The 16,502-nt window shown below is 45.3% G+C and overlaps 1 protein-coding gene across 1 annotated transcript in view; it reads right to left on the bottom strand.

Moving 5' to 3' along the window:
• The window catches only part of LOC144770794 (phospholipase A2 inhibitor gamma subunit B-like), a 338,774-nt gene that overhangs the window by 81,114 nt on the left and 241,158 nt on the right, over positions 1 to 16,502 (bottom strand). The window contains exons 2-3 of the mRNA XM_078655553.1: positions 7,518 to 7,637; positions 7,221 to 7,367 (exon numbers count right to left, since the gene is read on the bottom strand). Of these exons, the coding sequence (XP_078511679.1) occupies positions 7,221 to 7,367; positions 7,518 to 7,637 (267 nt within the window). The remainder of the gene's footprint in view (positions 1 to 7,220; positions 7,368 to 7,517; positions 7,638 to 16,502) is intronic.

The raw sequence follows: 16,502 nt of genomic DNA, 5'->3' as shown, positions 1-16,502 counted from the left end.
TCGGGAAAACTAAACAGGAAACTAAACCCAGAGCAGCGCTTGCGCGCTGGCTCGACCCAAAAATAGTACACGTACTGTGTAACAGCAATGTAAAGGGGCCAGTAGCCATGGGAGGATACCAATGACAACATGGTTGTACTAAGGAGGGACTAACAACCCTATTATGGAATCACATACCAGCATTTACGAAGGACAAAGACAGAAGCCAATAAAAATTATGGGCTGAGAGTGGGGGGCAACTTGTCTCCCATACTCTACTATCGAAATTTCGCAGAGCGAGCAGAGCCTGCACGCTGCCGCTAAAGCTCATCCTAAAAAGGGATGTTTGGGCCTGGCAAAGGGTTTACTTTTCCAGGTCGAGACAGCAGTTTAAAACCACACACACACACAGGCTGCAATGACAGGCCTGAGACATGCTTACAGTGCTAACTTGCTGGGTGACACAATCAGTGCTGCCCGCAAGTAGCTTTTGATTTACTGGCCCTGGGCTTATGCAGTGTAAAGTCTCCCATATCTGTTTGAGGTTTGGGAATTCCTCTCAAACTTTTTTAAAGTGTCTGTCAGTTCACTTGAGGTTAACTTGATTTTACACCAGCACAAAACTCTGCTGTCCATGAGGTGTACCCAAGAGTCTGAATGCTATGCTCATCCTGGTTGGGCAGACACAGCAGGGTTAGGATCAGGGCCTAGCCACAAGCCTAACCCTGTGCCCAACCCCTGCTGCATATGTGAAAAGGAGGCCTGGGTATAAATAGAAGTATTTCACAGATAAAACAATGAAATTCATTGAAAAAAGACAGTTAAAAATGTGAGTTATTTTTCAGGCTCAAATGCCCCAAAACACTGAAATCTGCCACTTATGATTAGGGGTGGAAACAGCACTGTGTGAGCCCAGTATGTCCCTGCCTACCTGCAGGTGCCTTTCCCTTTTGCAACTTATGCTGAAACAGAGCCACGTAACTGACTTTTCACACTTTCACCTATGTGTCTTAAAGTGCCTTATTTTCTAGAAATGAAGAAAGGGAATAGACAAATGGAACACTTTGTTGCTGCTAGCAAGGTATGTTATGACCGTCAGCAGTTATAATCTCTCTTTACATCAGCAGACCAGGTTTGCAGACAAAATATTTATACTACTTTATTACACATTTATGTTACTAATGTATTGTAAATTTTAATAAAAGTTTTTTTTGTCACTGTACTTTACCATAGGGGGGTCTCCACTATGAAGTCTCCCTATGGTAAAGTACAGAGAACATTAAAATATGTTTATTTACCTAAAAAAAATGTGTGAAAAGATTTTTAGGTTAAATATTAGTGTACATTAATATTATATATTTTTAATGTAGAACAAAATACAACACCATTATTAAATTTATAGTTTTAATTAAATGATTTAAATATACTAGATCACATAAAAAATATTTTTTTGAATTTGAAATAAAAAAAAATTCCCACCAAAAGAAAAGAAAGTAAAATAAGAATGTTTCAAGCATTATTCATTATTAAACGTGATATATAGAATTGAATGTAATTTAATTATATTTTAATAAAAATATATTGTTACATTAATTAAAAAATCAAAAAAAGGTTGTTAAAAGTTTGTATAATTAAATAGTAAATATGCTTTAATTTTAAATAATATTTAAAATTATTTATTGATATTTTTTTATATTTTAAATCAATGTAACATTATTTCCAATAGATTTATTTTAAGTCTCTACCTCCATTATTTTTTATGGGAAGGTGTTGAGTACCAGTGGTTGATCTATCTTTACTTACCACTCAGACCACCACGGCCATCATGTCATCCTCCCAATCCGTGGAACCCACCGACCCCTGCCCCTACCGTCTTTTCTACCTTGGAAACAACCCAATCAGCACAGAACTCACCAGCATCATTAACACCTCCATCACCACAGCAGCCTTTCTGAACAGATGGAAACACGCAGAGGTCAGACCCTTTCTAAAGTAACCCTTCACTGACCCCAGCAAACTCAAAATGTATCAACCAATCTCCTGATTCTCTCACCTTGCAAAAGTACTTGAGAAGGCCGTCAACCAACAGTTCACTGAATATCTGAAATAAAACCACCTACTTGATACCTCCCAATTAAGATTCCACACCATCCACAGCACCAAAGCAGATCGCTGCCATCTACGACATCAGAGCCTTCCTCACCTGTGGAGAGACTGTGGCCCTGATCCTCCTCGAATTCTCTGTTCAACACTGTATCACACCACATTCTCATCAACAGACTCCACAACCTAGGCATACAGCAAAACACCCTCAAGTGGTTTGCCTCCTTCCTCACAGGACAGAAACAGATCATCCAGCTGCTCCCCTTCATCTCTGAACCCAAGGACCTCATTTTCAGCATACCCTAAGGATCAACCCTCAGCCACACCTTGTTCAACACATATAGGACCTCCCTCACTGACAATGTCAGATCGCTCTGCCTCAACATAACATCCTACGTGGACAACACCCTACTCATCCTCTCGCTCACCGAAGACCCCTCCACCACCAGAAATAACTTCAGCAATGCCATTACCAACGTAGCCAACTGGATAAGCGATAACAGCCTTACAGAAGTAATGATCTTCAGTAGGAACACCACCATATGGGTCAACAGCTGGTTGCCAGCAGAATTCGGACCAACACCTATACTTAAAGACAAAACCCGCTACCTAGGCACTGTCCTCAAAAGCGAACTGACAATAAAACAACATGTCAAAGCAGTTGCCTCCTCCTGCTTCCACACCCATCACACACTCCGCACAATTTTCAGATGGATCCCAGTCAACACCAGAAAGACCATCATTCAGGCCCTCATCACCAGCCGCCTCGACCACACAATTCTGTCTACACGGGCTTCTCCACCCAGCTCCTCAGAAGACTCCAGTCCACACAGAATACCACAGCCAGACTCATGCACACCAACAGAGTTTTACACGACCAAGGACCTGGCTACATCAAACATCAACAGAATTTCCATCTACCCGCAAGAAACCTGCGCTCTTCATCACTCGCCCTCACCATTGCACAAAACCCCTGCATCCGTCACAGCCTCCTTCTCCTACATCGCCGCCAAGACCTAGAACGACCTGCCCATCCACCTGCGAACAGCACCCTTCCTAGCGGATTTCAGAAAAAACCTCAAGACCTGGCTTTTTGACTGACACATCGCACCCACAGCGCTGAGATACCCCTAGGGATCACACTGCTGCACTATACAAATGCTGATTAATTGCTTGACTCCTCCCAAAACAGCTCACATTTAGTAGTAAATATGCTCCTTTTACAGTTTCTCTCCCTCGTCACTCCAACATTTATCACTAAGTGGTCTACTTACATGTTGTGGTGTCTCAGCATAAACAAGAAAGGAGAGGTGGGGAATTTTGACTCGCAAGTTTGTAATGGTGTAGTACACCTACTACTACAAAATGCAGTTACTAAATCGGTCTCAATGTGTGCGTGTGTGTAAGTGTTTCAGTAGTCAGTAAGAATGGTGTGAGAACTTCCCCCTTAAAGGTAATTTAGTGAGTAGCACTAAGGAGATATGCATATATCAGGTATCCCTGTTTGCGTTAAAGACTCAGAGAACCCTTCAGTTTACAAAACAGTGAGACATACATTAGGAGAAATATGTTAAACTTTGAATCTGGTTGAGTGTAACATGCAAATCACTTACAAAGTCATTGCAGTAGGCCCCCAGCAGGAGGCGCTGCACACCCACAAAGTTAAATGATCTGAAAACATGGTCCAGGCAGGAAGAACTCAAAAAAGCTCAGACAGTACACAGAAACCTCATCGGCATAAGATGCCTCTTTAAATTCCTGGTACCCGCATATTTTTCTAACAGAGGAAGCTCTGAAAGTCACAGGAGTTCATCTAATAAAGGACCGGCCGACCTGGGCGGGGACATTGCGTTCTCGCCACTATGTGCAAAGAAGATCTTACATTAGAAGGATGGACGCAGTGCTTAATTTGTAAAATATGAAGTCCAGGTGCTCAAATTTTGTTAGGAGGCCACACCCACTTCCCCTGACTCTACCCACTTCCTTCACTGACTCCACCCACTTACCCTATTGGCTCCACCCACATCTTCAACTGGCACAGCTGAAAGCCACATGTAATACCTGATCTGAATTCCTGCCTTGGTAATATGATGGTTGACTTGATACTTGTTGGTTTTCGAGCTCCTTGGAATGGATATCTTAATAAAATAAAGCTAAAGCCGCAAAAGAGACTGGACTTCATGACTTTTAGAACTGAAGATAATGAACTTTTTCTGATCATTAAAGGCCTGACTCCAAACTAATTCTGATATGACTATCTGCTTCTGTTGTATTTTGTATTTCCCCAGGTTTGACCCTGAACTGCCCCAGAACAGTCTATTACTAAAATACAGTATGATATATGACATTGTGGAGCTCAGAGGTACAAGCCAACTTTGAAGGCATCTATCACATGAAGAATATATTGGCCTCTGCAAGAGGCATAATATGCACCTCCTTGGCATATGCACAATCTGTAACTGATTTACGCACATCATTCAGTCCTGTAATACGTCAAAGCACTTTTCGGTGAGTAGCATGCTACTCCGGAACCCAAAAATGGTTAGTGGTGGGTTAATCTAGGGAAATATATGTTAATTTGAGCGATGTGAGTCTGTTAGTTTCATTGAATGGGATAATGGAGGGATAGAAGAGGGGAGCATCTAGAAAGTGTTATTTAGGAGATCATAGTAAAATGAGGTTTGGGATGGGTCGAGGGAGGGATACTGGAGGGAAGGATCTAGAAAGGGTTATTAGGGAGATCATAGTAGCAAGATGAGGCTTGGGATGAGTAAAAGGAGAGATGGAGAAGGGACAAATCTCTAGAAAGGGATTTACTCTTACAAGTGCATTGTAAAAGGGCAAAAACCGAACATTTCTTACCCTCTTGGCACCCATTTGCCTTAGCCCTTAAAATAATGTTCCCACCATACAACAGTGCCTTTTGCTACCTAACATGAAGACAATACATAATGGTGTAGCTATCAAACCCCAACCAGCACAGAATACAATTGACAACAGACTATAAAGAGGTCTATGTTTGACAGGGTACATAGAATAAGAGACAATAAGAGGGAGGGGAGCTGCAGTTCCGTAAGTGCCATTAGTAAAATATCCAGCATTTTTTTTTCATTTGTGGCTATTCGAACTATTAAGATGTGTGTGAAGTAAAAAGGGTGGCAAGGTGTCTGGATTTGAAATGTTACATTTTCTATGAAGTTAAAAGCACTATTCCGTATTATCTCACCACACAAGTTCATAATGAGCACTGAATTCAGGGCTGTGTGAAGTGGGAGGGCTGGCATTTCTAGGGATGACCTTAGGGCATGACATTGCTGACTCAATGAAAATACAGAGGCAGCAGACCTGCTGTCCCCTGCATGTACAAAGACAGGCTCATCGGTGAAAATCCAGCGTGAAGAGAAAATACCTAAACTGATGCTGTTTCTTTCAAATCAAAGAAGCAGCAACAGCCTTGCTCCAGTCTCCAGCACCCTGCACTGATATAGATCACAAATAAAGGCTTCCCCACTAGTTTAAAGCTACCTGGTAAGTGACTCTGTCCCCCGGTTTCGATGCACTGTAAGGAATGGGGGCAGCGACGTACCTCCATGACTCACCTCGGCCGGGAGCTGCATCTTGCGTGAAAGAATGAATACATTTTGGCTGTAGAGAACCCAGTGGAGGAAAAACTTGTTCCATTAGAGAATTGTTATTGCCATAAGCCTTCTGCTAAGCAACTCCCCAGAACTTCAGTACCCAATAGGGAGCTGTTGAAGGCCTACGTGACAGGCACCGGACATGAAGAGTCCAGCCTTCTACCGCTCCTCACGGGGCTCACTAACCTGCTCTGAGGGGGGGGGGGGGCAAGGCAGAATAACCACAGAAATAAAGACAGCTCTTGGAGAGCCTGTTTGATCTTTGTTTTATTAGTGGAAGCTTAAAAACTTGGGGCCTCATTTATGAGGCCGTGTGTCACTTTTACGCCGCCAGTGCGTCACTTTTTGTGACGCACCACCAGCGTAAACAATGTGCCTTGTTGCACCAAATTTACAAAGTGACACATCTAGGTAGCTGCGTCACTTTGTAAACCCCTGCGCTACATTATACCTGCGCCAGGTATAATATATGCAGGGGGGGCGTTCTGGCGCAAGCAAAGGTCATAGAAGTGACACAGTGAAAATCTATAAGATTTCACTGCGCCACTTCTAGGGCAATTTATTACGCCTGCCTCACAGCAGAAGTAAGACTGACGCAGGCCCTTTCACATGGGGCTTGCCCCATGTGAAAGAACACATTGCTGGAGTTGCGTCACTTTTGCGACACACTCCAGCAATGCGTTACTTTTGCGTCATACAGATACGTCAGAAATACTGACGTATCTGTAACTACTTGCGCAATGATGCGTCATAATGTAAATATGACGCATCATTGGTGTCGCAAGGAGGGCGCAATGAAAAGTGACGCATCGCTGTTTTATCGCAGCGATGCGTCACTTTTCATAAATGAGGCCCTTGGAATTCAGTCGCCAGCCAGTCAGGAGTGCATGCATTGACAAATGGGTGAGAGTGAGAGGCTGAACAGCACAGACAACGTGGGAAAAGTAAAGCTGTCTCACTTTGTACATAAAAAAAAAAATACATTCACCACCACTGCCTCCTGAAAATAATTTATAGCCCTGGCCCTGACAGTAAAGTGCCGGTGCTGAGCACCTGAAAGCACCTGCACAAAGAAGCACTGGATGTACGAGGTGTTTCTGTCCTCACCCGCCACCTGCGTCCCCCGTTTCTCTCTCTCTCTGTTTCTCTCTCGGTCTGTCTCACCATTTCTTTCTCTCGCTGACTGCCTGTCTCTGCCTTTAACAGCCCTCCTTTCCTCTCTTGCGCTATTCCTCCCTCAGCTCGCAGAATGCAGGTGGGTGGGCACAACTGCCAAGTTGGTCCATGCCAACGGTGACACCGTGAGCCAGGGCCTTATTCTTTACCAATATTTTTTTCTCACACTAAGAAAGCAAAACTACAAGTCCCAGAAGGAAATCTGCAGTGGGCTCCAACCAGGGCTCTCCCCAGGTGGTACTCATGACAGGAGGCCCTTCTGCAAGCATGGCATCTGTTGAGGATGGCACCTACAAGCTAGGGTTGATAAAGTGGGAGCCGTACCAGGGCGGTGTGCAGGGACGCAGCCGTCGGAGCTGCAGCAGGCCGTGGCGATGCGCATGCTCATCTGCGGGGAGTTGTAGCTGTACGCCTGCTTGCATGAACTGGACCGGTCACACGTCCTCAGGAGCACTTGTGCTTTTCCTCCTCCTGGGGGCAATAAATAAACACAAACTGAAATATTTAATTGCACAGAAGAGGTATTCAACTTAGTTTCAACTGTGACCATGTGCATGGTGGCCTTCATCAGGCCAGAGTGCACATTGCCACTGTGTTACAGATGTAAAGATTTGAATGTACCTCCTACAACTTCTGAGTACGCAGTCAAGCATCTAGTCTCTGGCCCGGTGCAGGGTTTCAGATCCCCTGTGCAGGAGTCGCCTGTTGGGCTGGTGCACTCATAACACATAAGTGCATTTCCTGGTAGAAAGACAAGAAAATAAATCATTAGCCTGGTTTATTAATGTAAGGTGAGCTCCCTCCTCCTCCATTGTTTACAATGCCTGAATTTTAAAGGGTTTAACAGGGCACCTATAGAGAAGCAAGGCACCTAAAGGGCACCTATAGAGAAGCAAGGCACCTATAGGGCACCTACAGAGAAGCAAGGCACCTATAGGGCATCCATAGAGAAGCAAGGCACCCATAGGGCACCTATAAAGTAGCAAGGCACCTATAGGGCGCCTATAGGGAAGCAAGGCACCCATAGAGCACCCATGGAGAAGCAAAGCACCTATAAGGCACCTATAGAGAAGCAAAGAACCTATTGGGCACTATGGAGAAGCAAGGCATTCTTCTTAAAGGTTACTGTAATGGCATAAGACGTGTCCAGCCTGGCACCAATTGTCCCTATAAGATCAGTCCCTGGTATATATGGTGGTTCTACATTAAGCCTGGGAAGACATCTCCACTGACCACAAAGACCCGACACATGATCCACCATTACATCAACATAATACCACAACGAAATATATAAAGCAAATGAATCACTATGTACATGAATCTACATCATGATGTAATGTTTAGGTGGGATGGCCATACAGAGCACAAGACGTCTGTTCATCTACGCTCTTTAGACAACTTCCCATTCTATTTATCACATACCACTTTCCTCATCCTGTCGGGAACAACCACAATCTTACATTCATTCATTCATTCATAAAGTCTTTATTTCGATATACATATAATATAAGACAAACATGTTAAAAAAAGACGTGAACATTCCATATTCCATTACAATAACAATGCAGTTCATGAGGAGATTTGGTCGTTAAGTTTGTCCATCCATTACAGAATAATTTAGCTTAAAAATTCGATAAAAAACATTACTATAAAAGCATAAAAAAAAGAATCCAGGGTCAAAATACATTTGGCATCACAGAATAGATTTTTAGCTACAATAAGTATATATAAATACTCTATTGAAAAGCAAGATCTTAGTTTAGGCTTAATTTGCGCACAAGGATTACCCACATCCAGTGTAAACATTTGGCGACAGCAATAGCTACAGGTTCTGCGCAATTAGTTTTTAAGATCCTTAGTGCCTCAGAACCTGTGGTAATGCCCATCTGCAACACAAATAGGCTTCAACCACGTATGCCTGGGGTACTTGTACTCTGGGCAAATAAACAAAATATGTGTTATACTTTCCGGCTGAGATGAACAGAATGGACAACTTGGATTACTATTAGCATGCCATTTGGCAATAAAGGAATTTACAGGGAGCGTTCCCACCCTAAATTGGTGGTACCATTTCCTGTCTCCAAGAAGCGTGATAAAATCCCAGTATCCCTCGTAGGCAGCTTCATGTTTAAGCTCCAAGAAGTCTCTTTAGAGCGAAGAGCTGGTACAGTTCCTAAACCTTCTCAAAGAGACCATTGTCCAATATAACTCTCTAAAAACCTTTCTAGGCGGAAAAGAATTAGCAGTAGAACTCAAGCCCATGGCAGTGTACACCGCCCTTGCCTCACTCATCCACGGAATTATGCGGGCGCTCTCAGCATCTCTGACTTCGAGGAAAGCCCGAACATACTGGGAGAGCTCTGGAGTTACCCACAGTCTCCTCCAGTGTGCCACTGGTCTATAGCGAGCTATATCCTCTAATTGTTGGCAACCCAGATCATAAAGGAGGGGCAATAATGGAGTTGATGATGGAAGGCCAGTTTTACCCCTCAAAAACGTATTTTGGGCACTCGTTAGTGACGCTAAATCGCTAAACCCCCACAGCTCTGCCCCATATAGAACTGACGCGCTGATTTTAGTGCCATAGATTTTCAGCGCTGGGGCAATAGGTTGTGTGGATGAGAAGTGAAGCTCCTTAATTAGGGCACCTGCTAGTTGTGCGTGTTTGGTAACCAGATGGTTAGTGTGGGGTTTCTAATCAAGTTTCGAGCCTGGGGTATACCAAGGTAAGAAAAGACTTGGGTCTGCTCTAATAAAGCACCATTCATTACCACCCTCTCTCTTACAAGCTTGTGCTTGTGAAGCACCATAAACTTAGTCTTACTCACATTAATTGTAAGACCATAATCCTTGCAGAATACCTCGAAACGCAATATGGCCTTCTGAAGGCCATGCTGGGTTTTAGAATCTGCAAACATTAGCAGGGGGATCAGTTTGCCATCCAACTTGGGGGCATCAGTAGGATGATTCTCAAAATACTGGATCACCCTGTTAATATACAGCGAGAAGGGTGTTGGTGCTAGTACACACCCTTGGCATACCCGCCTGGAAATGGGAAACCTGTCTGTTACTTTTCCTTGCTGACCCCAACGAACTTGGGAAAAATTTGCATCGTGAAGTTTGATTAAAAAAGCCAGTGCATCAAGTGGCATACCCTGACCTGCAAAGACACTCCACATTTTGGCGCGTGGCACTAAATCAAACGGCGACTTAAGGTTGACAAATGCTGCAAAAAGCATGCCACCACTGAGTATTACGACCCGCCAGTAAATTAAAACAAATCTAAAAACTTGATCTATAGTGCTCGTATGTGAGCGGAACCCTGCCTGGAGAGGTGACAAAATACCTTCTTCCTCAATCCAGCCTTGCATTCTAGTCAAAACGAGCCAAGCTATCACCTTCTGGATGCAATCTATCAAACTTATCGGCCTTTAATTTCTTGGGTCAGAGCGATCCCCCTTCTTGAAAATCGGAATGACGTTAGCACCCTTTCAACTGTCAGGTATGGGAGAGCCTTTGGTAATGGCATTGGCAAGGGACTGAATATATGGCACCCACACTTCCTTCTCATGTAAAAACAAATCGGCTGGTACTTGATCCAACCCGGGCGCTCTACCCTTCGGGATAGTGTTCAATGTTCTTTCAACCTAGTTTTTACTGAAGTGTAGCGGTATAATATCTTTAGGAATAATCAAATGGGCTGGGTCCGACTCAATATCGGGAGCCGGAAGGGCGAACTGGGTCGTGAAGTGTGAAACCCAGAGATCAGGTGAAACATGGTTAATGGGTTGTCCCGTAGGAAGCCCCTTACCCCCTTTGACCAGATCCCAAAATGTGCCCATGTTCCTTTCTCGACTAGCCCGGTACATCACCCTCCAATGCTCTTCATCCCAGGCCCGTTTAGCATCCTGTTGCGCTTTCTTGTACACCATCCGTGCATTTTTAATACCGTCCCTATTTTTCAATCTTATAGCCTTTGCCAGGGCTTGGTACGCATCTCTACACGATTTGCCATACTAAGTTTCCTCCCTATTTTTAGACCTCTTCTGCAGGTTTTATACCTTTATGGTAAAAAAAGCCCTGAGTTTATTAAAAAGATTTGTATGGATAGGAATAACTTTAGCCACCATATCCTCCTGTGAGGTGCATTTCTGGAGATCTACTGTCGCCTCTACTGCCAACTCCCTCATTGCTACTAAGTGGTCCTCTTTCAGGAGACAGTTTGACCATTTTACTCTCCTTGTGTCATTGGAGAGGAAGGTGTCGGTCCCTTCTAAACAATCTTCAAGGGGATCGCATACGGCCAACTGAAACGATAGTACTAGCGGATCATGGACGCTTTCCACTCTTTCTAATACGGCCATGTCCTTAATAGAAGACCAGGAGGATGTAGTCTATATGGCTCCTACGCAGTCCATTATTAAAAGTAGGAGCGCCCTGTTTATCAGATTCTGTTCTGCCGTTCGCTGCCCTTAACCCTTGTTCGAGGCATAAAACTTTAAGCTGAAGTGCAGCCTCTGTCCACTTTTTGATTGGGGGTAGGGACAGTTGTGGGATGTTCCAAGAGCGTCTTCCTCCAAAGTAAGGTCTATGTCGTTACTATCTAGTGGTTCGAATCAGCAGTTAAAGTCTCCAGCTACTAGAATGTTCCCCTTCCCATTATAAAAATCAAGATGCGATTCTCACAAAGCAATGGTGTCCGAGGCTTTACCCCCCGGCTTGGAAGAGGTGTGGCGCCAGGGCGACTGACTCCGGAATCTGGGGATCACGGTTCGATCCCCGGCTCCGGCAGCAGATTAGCCCAGCACCATGTGACTCTGGGCAATAGCTTGCTTAATCTTCCCGACGGCCCCCAGCGCCTAGAGACCCTTACGGGTGATTGTGCGCTTTACAAATGTGGATTATTATTATTATTATTATTATTATTATTATTATTATTATTATTATTATTATTAGTATTATTATTATCATTATTATTATTATTATTATTATTATTATATTATTATTATTACCCCTTGCATAGATGTTAAAGATAAAAAGATCCTTGAACTCTTGGCTTTGAATTTGAATTATTAAAATATTGCTGCTCTTAGAGTCCAGCTGTTTAACTTTATAGCTATCATCCTGTCTAACCCTTGTTGTTAACGCCCCCCATTGATCTACCCCGCAACCTTGGAGTGGCAGGCTTAAAAAAGTTTAAGTAACCTTGTCTAAACTCTGGTTCGATCATCCATGTTTCCTGAAATAATACAAAGTGATTACTATCTATGAAGGTAAACCAATCATAAGACATTAGTTTATTTCTTAGCCCTCTGATGTTCCTTGAAACCAGGGATGATGCGCTGCAGCCAAGACTGGAAATACAGCATGACAGATGCCCACTGGCACCCGGAGTTGAATTTAAGACAGTTAACCCTGGTTTGGAGGATACAAGAGGAGGACTTAGAGCTATATTTTTTCTATTTTCTGCCCCTGAATGGTCTACCCTCTTGTTAATATTGTTAATACCTTGTGGAGCATCTGTTGTCTGGGTCATGGGCTCCACAAAACTCTTATTAGGCCTTGTAGCTATATTCTCCCAATGTCCTTGGGGTGCACTAACCCCTAGACTTATCCGGTCTATTCTGGGGGGCAGTCAATCATTAACATCCAACATACTGAGCACCTCAAACCTATTGGTCAATGGAATTGGACTATTATTATTATTATTATTAAGCTTTCTTATATAGCGCTCGATTACCCGTAGGCATCTCGGCGCTTGACTTGGGAACCCGTCCTGGTTTTTCCCTGTGAGACACCCAACGTGAAAGCATCCCCAAGGTGAAAGCCAGGCATCCCGCCGCGGGGGGCCGTAGTGGAGATTAAGCAAGCTAATGCCCAGAGCTGCAGAGTGTGAACCTGTGACTCGAGTAGGCACCGAAACGAGAATGATCGAGTCCGTGGATATTTGGGCTCAAGACCCTGCCGCGTCGGGAATTGAACCCTGGTCCCTGGTCAGACCTCTGCTTCAGGGTCTGCCGCCTCTAACCAGTGAGCCACACTTCTCTACAGAGAGAATCCTTGCCAATTCCAAGTTTGCCTCCCTTCGTTGCCCCTTTGGTGCATACAGGGTTGGTAGAAATATCCTAATGGTAGAACATTGATGCCCTCAGTACTAGTCGTGAGCGTACCCGCCTGGTCCAAAATACACCGAACCATATTCGGGGACCTGAAACTTAGCACAACACAATCTCCATCCAGTCCTTTTCGAGAGTGGCCAACCCATGCAACCCTTCTCATCATTTTGAACTCCCTGAATAGATGATCCCCAAGCCCTGTTTTACCATTCAAGAAGTGGTGTGCCTTATTTTTAAGTGAAGTCCAATGCTCCTCTTCCTGACATGGGAGTTTCGGGGCATTTGCTGAGATAATGGTGTAAGGGCTCGCCTCGGGTGGAAGATGAATAAACGCTCCCGGGGGCATAGCAGTTCCCAATCCCTGTAATCTCCCTGTTGGACCCTTGGACCCTATCCTGCCTCTAGGGTCGGAATGTATTGGGGGGTTTGGGTGGGTTGTCAATGATGGTTGTGGGGGGCGCGTTATGCCTGTGGAAGATTTTCTAGGTACAGTACTCGACTCTCTAACAGCTTGCTCATCAGCAGGACTGTTCCCAAAATGGGTGTATTGATCTTTACATAGGTGCTGTTCTAGTTTACTCAATCTATGGTCGATTGCTTCGAGTTTCACCAGGACCAGATTGATCAGAACTAGTAGCCTTTCCTCCAGCTGTTTTATGAAATCAAATTTATCATAGGAAAAGCTATAGCCAGATGCTGGTTCAGAATGGTTATCACAGCCCTCTACCCCTTATTGCTGTCTAGAACAGTCGAAGCGTCCGTAGACACACCCGTCCCATGAACAGGGTTTATGTTTTTAGACTGCTTAGAAATCTGATGACTAGTTTTGGGTGCACTATGCGCTTTCCTTTTCATAGGTTGATCTCTCCGAGTAGGGGCTTTTGAAGCCCTAAGCTGCCTAGTGCGAGTAGTAGGTGGACAAGTAAATGGGATTTGGCAGGATGAATTACCCATCTGTGAGAATTGCGAAGGACCCTGCTGTGAGATGGATATAGTCCTATGAGGAGTTAGGGGCCTCAATGCCACCATAGCGGTGGGCTCCGGCACAGGAGCAGGGTTTAAAAGCGGGTTTAGTGGATCTAAGAAAAGCCTCCGCTCAGTAAGCTCAATCTCGTGTATTAACATGGATTCGGCCCATGAGAGGAAGGTGTCTAGGGTCCCCACTACCCCTGCCCCAGTTCCCCCCTTGCGTGTATTTTTACTCATAACGTAAGAAGTATGCTTGACTATAGAGTGGTTTAATAAATCCACATGGGGGACCCAACAAGCTAAGACCGCTAAGCTATAGACTGTTGTACGCTTTCGAGCACAATAAGAATACAAACAAACAAACAGTCCCCCCTTATGTCCAATGTCAGAATTGATCGCAGGCTTACTTTTAGTCCCAGTCCGGGGTTGAAAATGTTAGAGGGCTGGCCCAGCCCAGCCTCTGCCAGCCGCTGCCAGGCGCAGACAGGCCCGCCCCTGGCCCGGGCGCGTCCTGCGCCGCGGGAGCCCGAGCGTCCTTTTAGGCACCTTCTGGCACTGTCTGCTGGCGTTTGCGCCGCAGGGGATGCTGGGATGTGTAGTTTCCCTCCCATGCGGCATCCGTCTACAAGAAAAATTTCCCCAGTGACTCTCGGCAGTGGCGGCTCCTGCACCAGCGGTGCCCCGGCGGAAAAATCAGGGAGGAAATTACTCTTGGTGGCGAATTCAGAGTGAGCTCCCACGCCGCGGGAGCCTGAGCGTCCTTTTAGGCGCCTCCTGGCGCTGTCTGCTGGCGTGCGCGCTGCAGACGATGCTGGGATGTGTAGTTTCCCTCCCATGCGGCATCTGTCTACAAGAAAAATGTCCCCAGTGACTCTCGGCGGTGGCGGCTCCTGCACCAGCGGTGCCCTGGCGGAGAAATCAGGTAGGATATGACTCTCGGCAGTGGCGGCTCCTGCACCAGCGGTGCCCCGGCGGAAAAATCAGGGAGGAAATTACTCTTGGTGGCGAATTCAGAGTGAGCTCCCACGCCGCGGGAGCCCGAGCGTCCTTTTAGGCGCCTCCTGGCACTGTCTGCTGGCGGGCGCGCCGCAGGGAACGCTGGGAGGTGTAGTTTCCCTCCCCTCCAGGGTCCGTCCACAAGAAAAATTTCCCCAGTGACTCTCGGCGGTGGCGGCTCCTGCACCAGCGGTGCCCTGGCGGAGAAATCAGGTAGGATATGACTCTCGGCGGTGGCGGCTCCTGCACCAGCGGTGCCCTGGCGGAGAAATCAGGTAGGATATGACTCTTGGCAGTGGCGGCGAATTCAGAGTGAGCTCCCCAATCTTACATTGTCCCACACCCTTGCATCGGCAATCATAACCACCTTATCTTTCACCCCACATTATTCTGGGTGCTGAAATACTATTCTTACCCTTGGGTACTCAACCCCATTGTTTCATCCTTGCAATATCTTCAACCTCCATCTTGACTTCTCTCTTCCATCGACACTGGCTCCTTTTCCTGCAACAGGCTTCTTACATCACACACAACCTTCAATCTACCAACTCTCAGCTTCAGCTTATCCACAACTCTTTATTCCACACAATACACTGCACTCTACCTTACATATGTAGAAATGGGACCAGCCTAATATTGGCCTGTGTTGTGGTGCACTCCGCTCACAACACCTCAGGCCTCTGATGAAAGCCAGTCATCTCAAGGCTGCGTTTTTCCAATGGTATTATTTTATTTTAATTTTTTTATTTATTCAATTTATAAGGCGCACAGCTACCCGGAGATTTCCCGGCGCCATAGGACCATGCACGACAGATGGAATCACGTCTATTGATTAAATAACCAGGTTTTTAGGCCTTTAGGAAAAATCTTGTGGCTGATTTCATGCCGGAGCAATGAGGGTAGCGAGTTCCATAGTTTGGGCGCTAGATAGGAGAAGGAATGTCCGCCCATGCGGGAGAGTTTGAACTGTGGGACGTGAAATTTGGCTTGTGATAAGGAGCGAAGTACACGAGTTGGACAATAGGACCGGGCTAACGAACATAGGTACATAGGTGCTGTTCCTATTTGAATTTTATGCATATAGCACAGAGCCTTAAACTTAGTCCGGCTCTCAATTCTAAGCCAGTGAAGGTCGCTGAGAGCACCTGAAATAGATGATGTTTTAGGCACATGGGAAAGCACTCTGGCCGCCAAGTTTTGGAACACTTGTAATTTGCGAACTGTTTCTTTGTTGGCTCCCAAGTATAGGACGTTACCATAATCCAGCCTAGACATAATCAGGGCTTGAATTACAGTTTTTAGGGTAGGACCAGGCAGCATCCAGAGTACTTTGCGGAGCCATTTTACTTACTTGCTGTCGCATAGACAGCTGATCGTCAAGCATTACGCCTAAATTGCGTGCTGCTTGCACTGGTTGATGTAGTGTGCCCATTTCTGGCGTCCAATAAAGTGGACCCCAGAGATCTTTATTTTTCCCCAGGATAAAGACCTCTGTCTTTCCAGCATTCAACTTAAGCCAGTTAGT

Source organism: Lissotriton helveticus, chromosome 7 (genome assembly GCF_964261635.1).
Source record: "Lissotriton helveticus chromosome 7, aLisHel1.1, whole genome shotgun sequence".
In the NCBI taxonomy this organism is placed as follows: domain Eukaryota; kingdom Metazoa; phylum Chordata; class Amphibia; order Caudata; family Salamandridae; genus Lissotriton; species Lissotriton helveticus.
The sequence above is the reverse complement of the archived record's forward strand: the minus strand, read 5'-3'. Positions and strand labels throughout refer to the sequence as shown.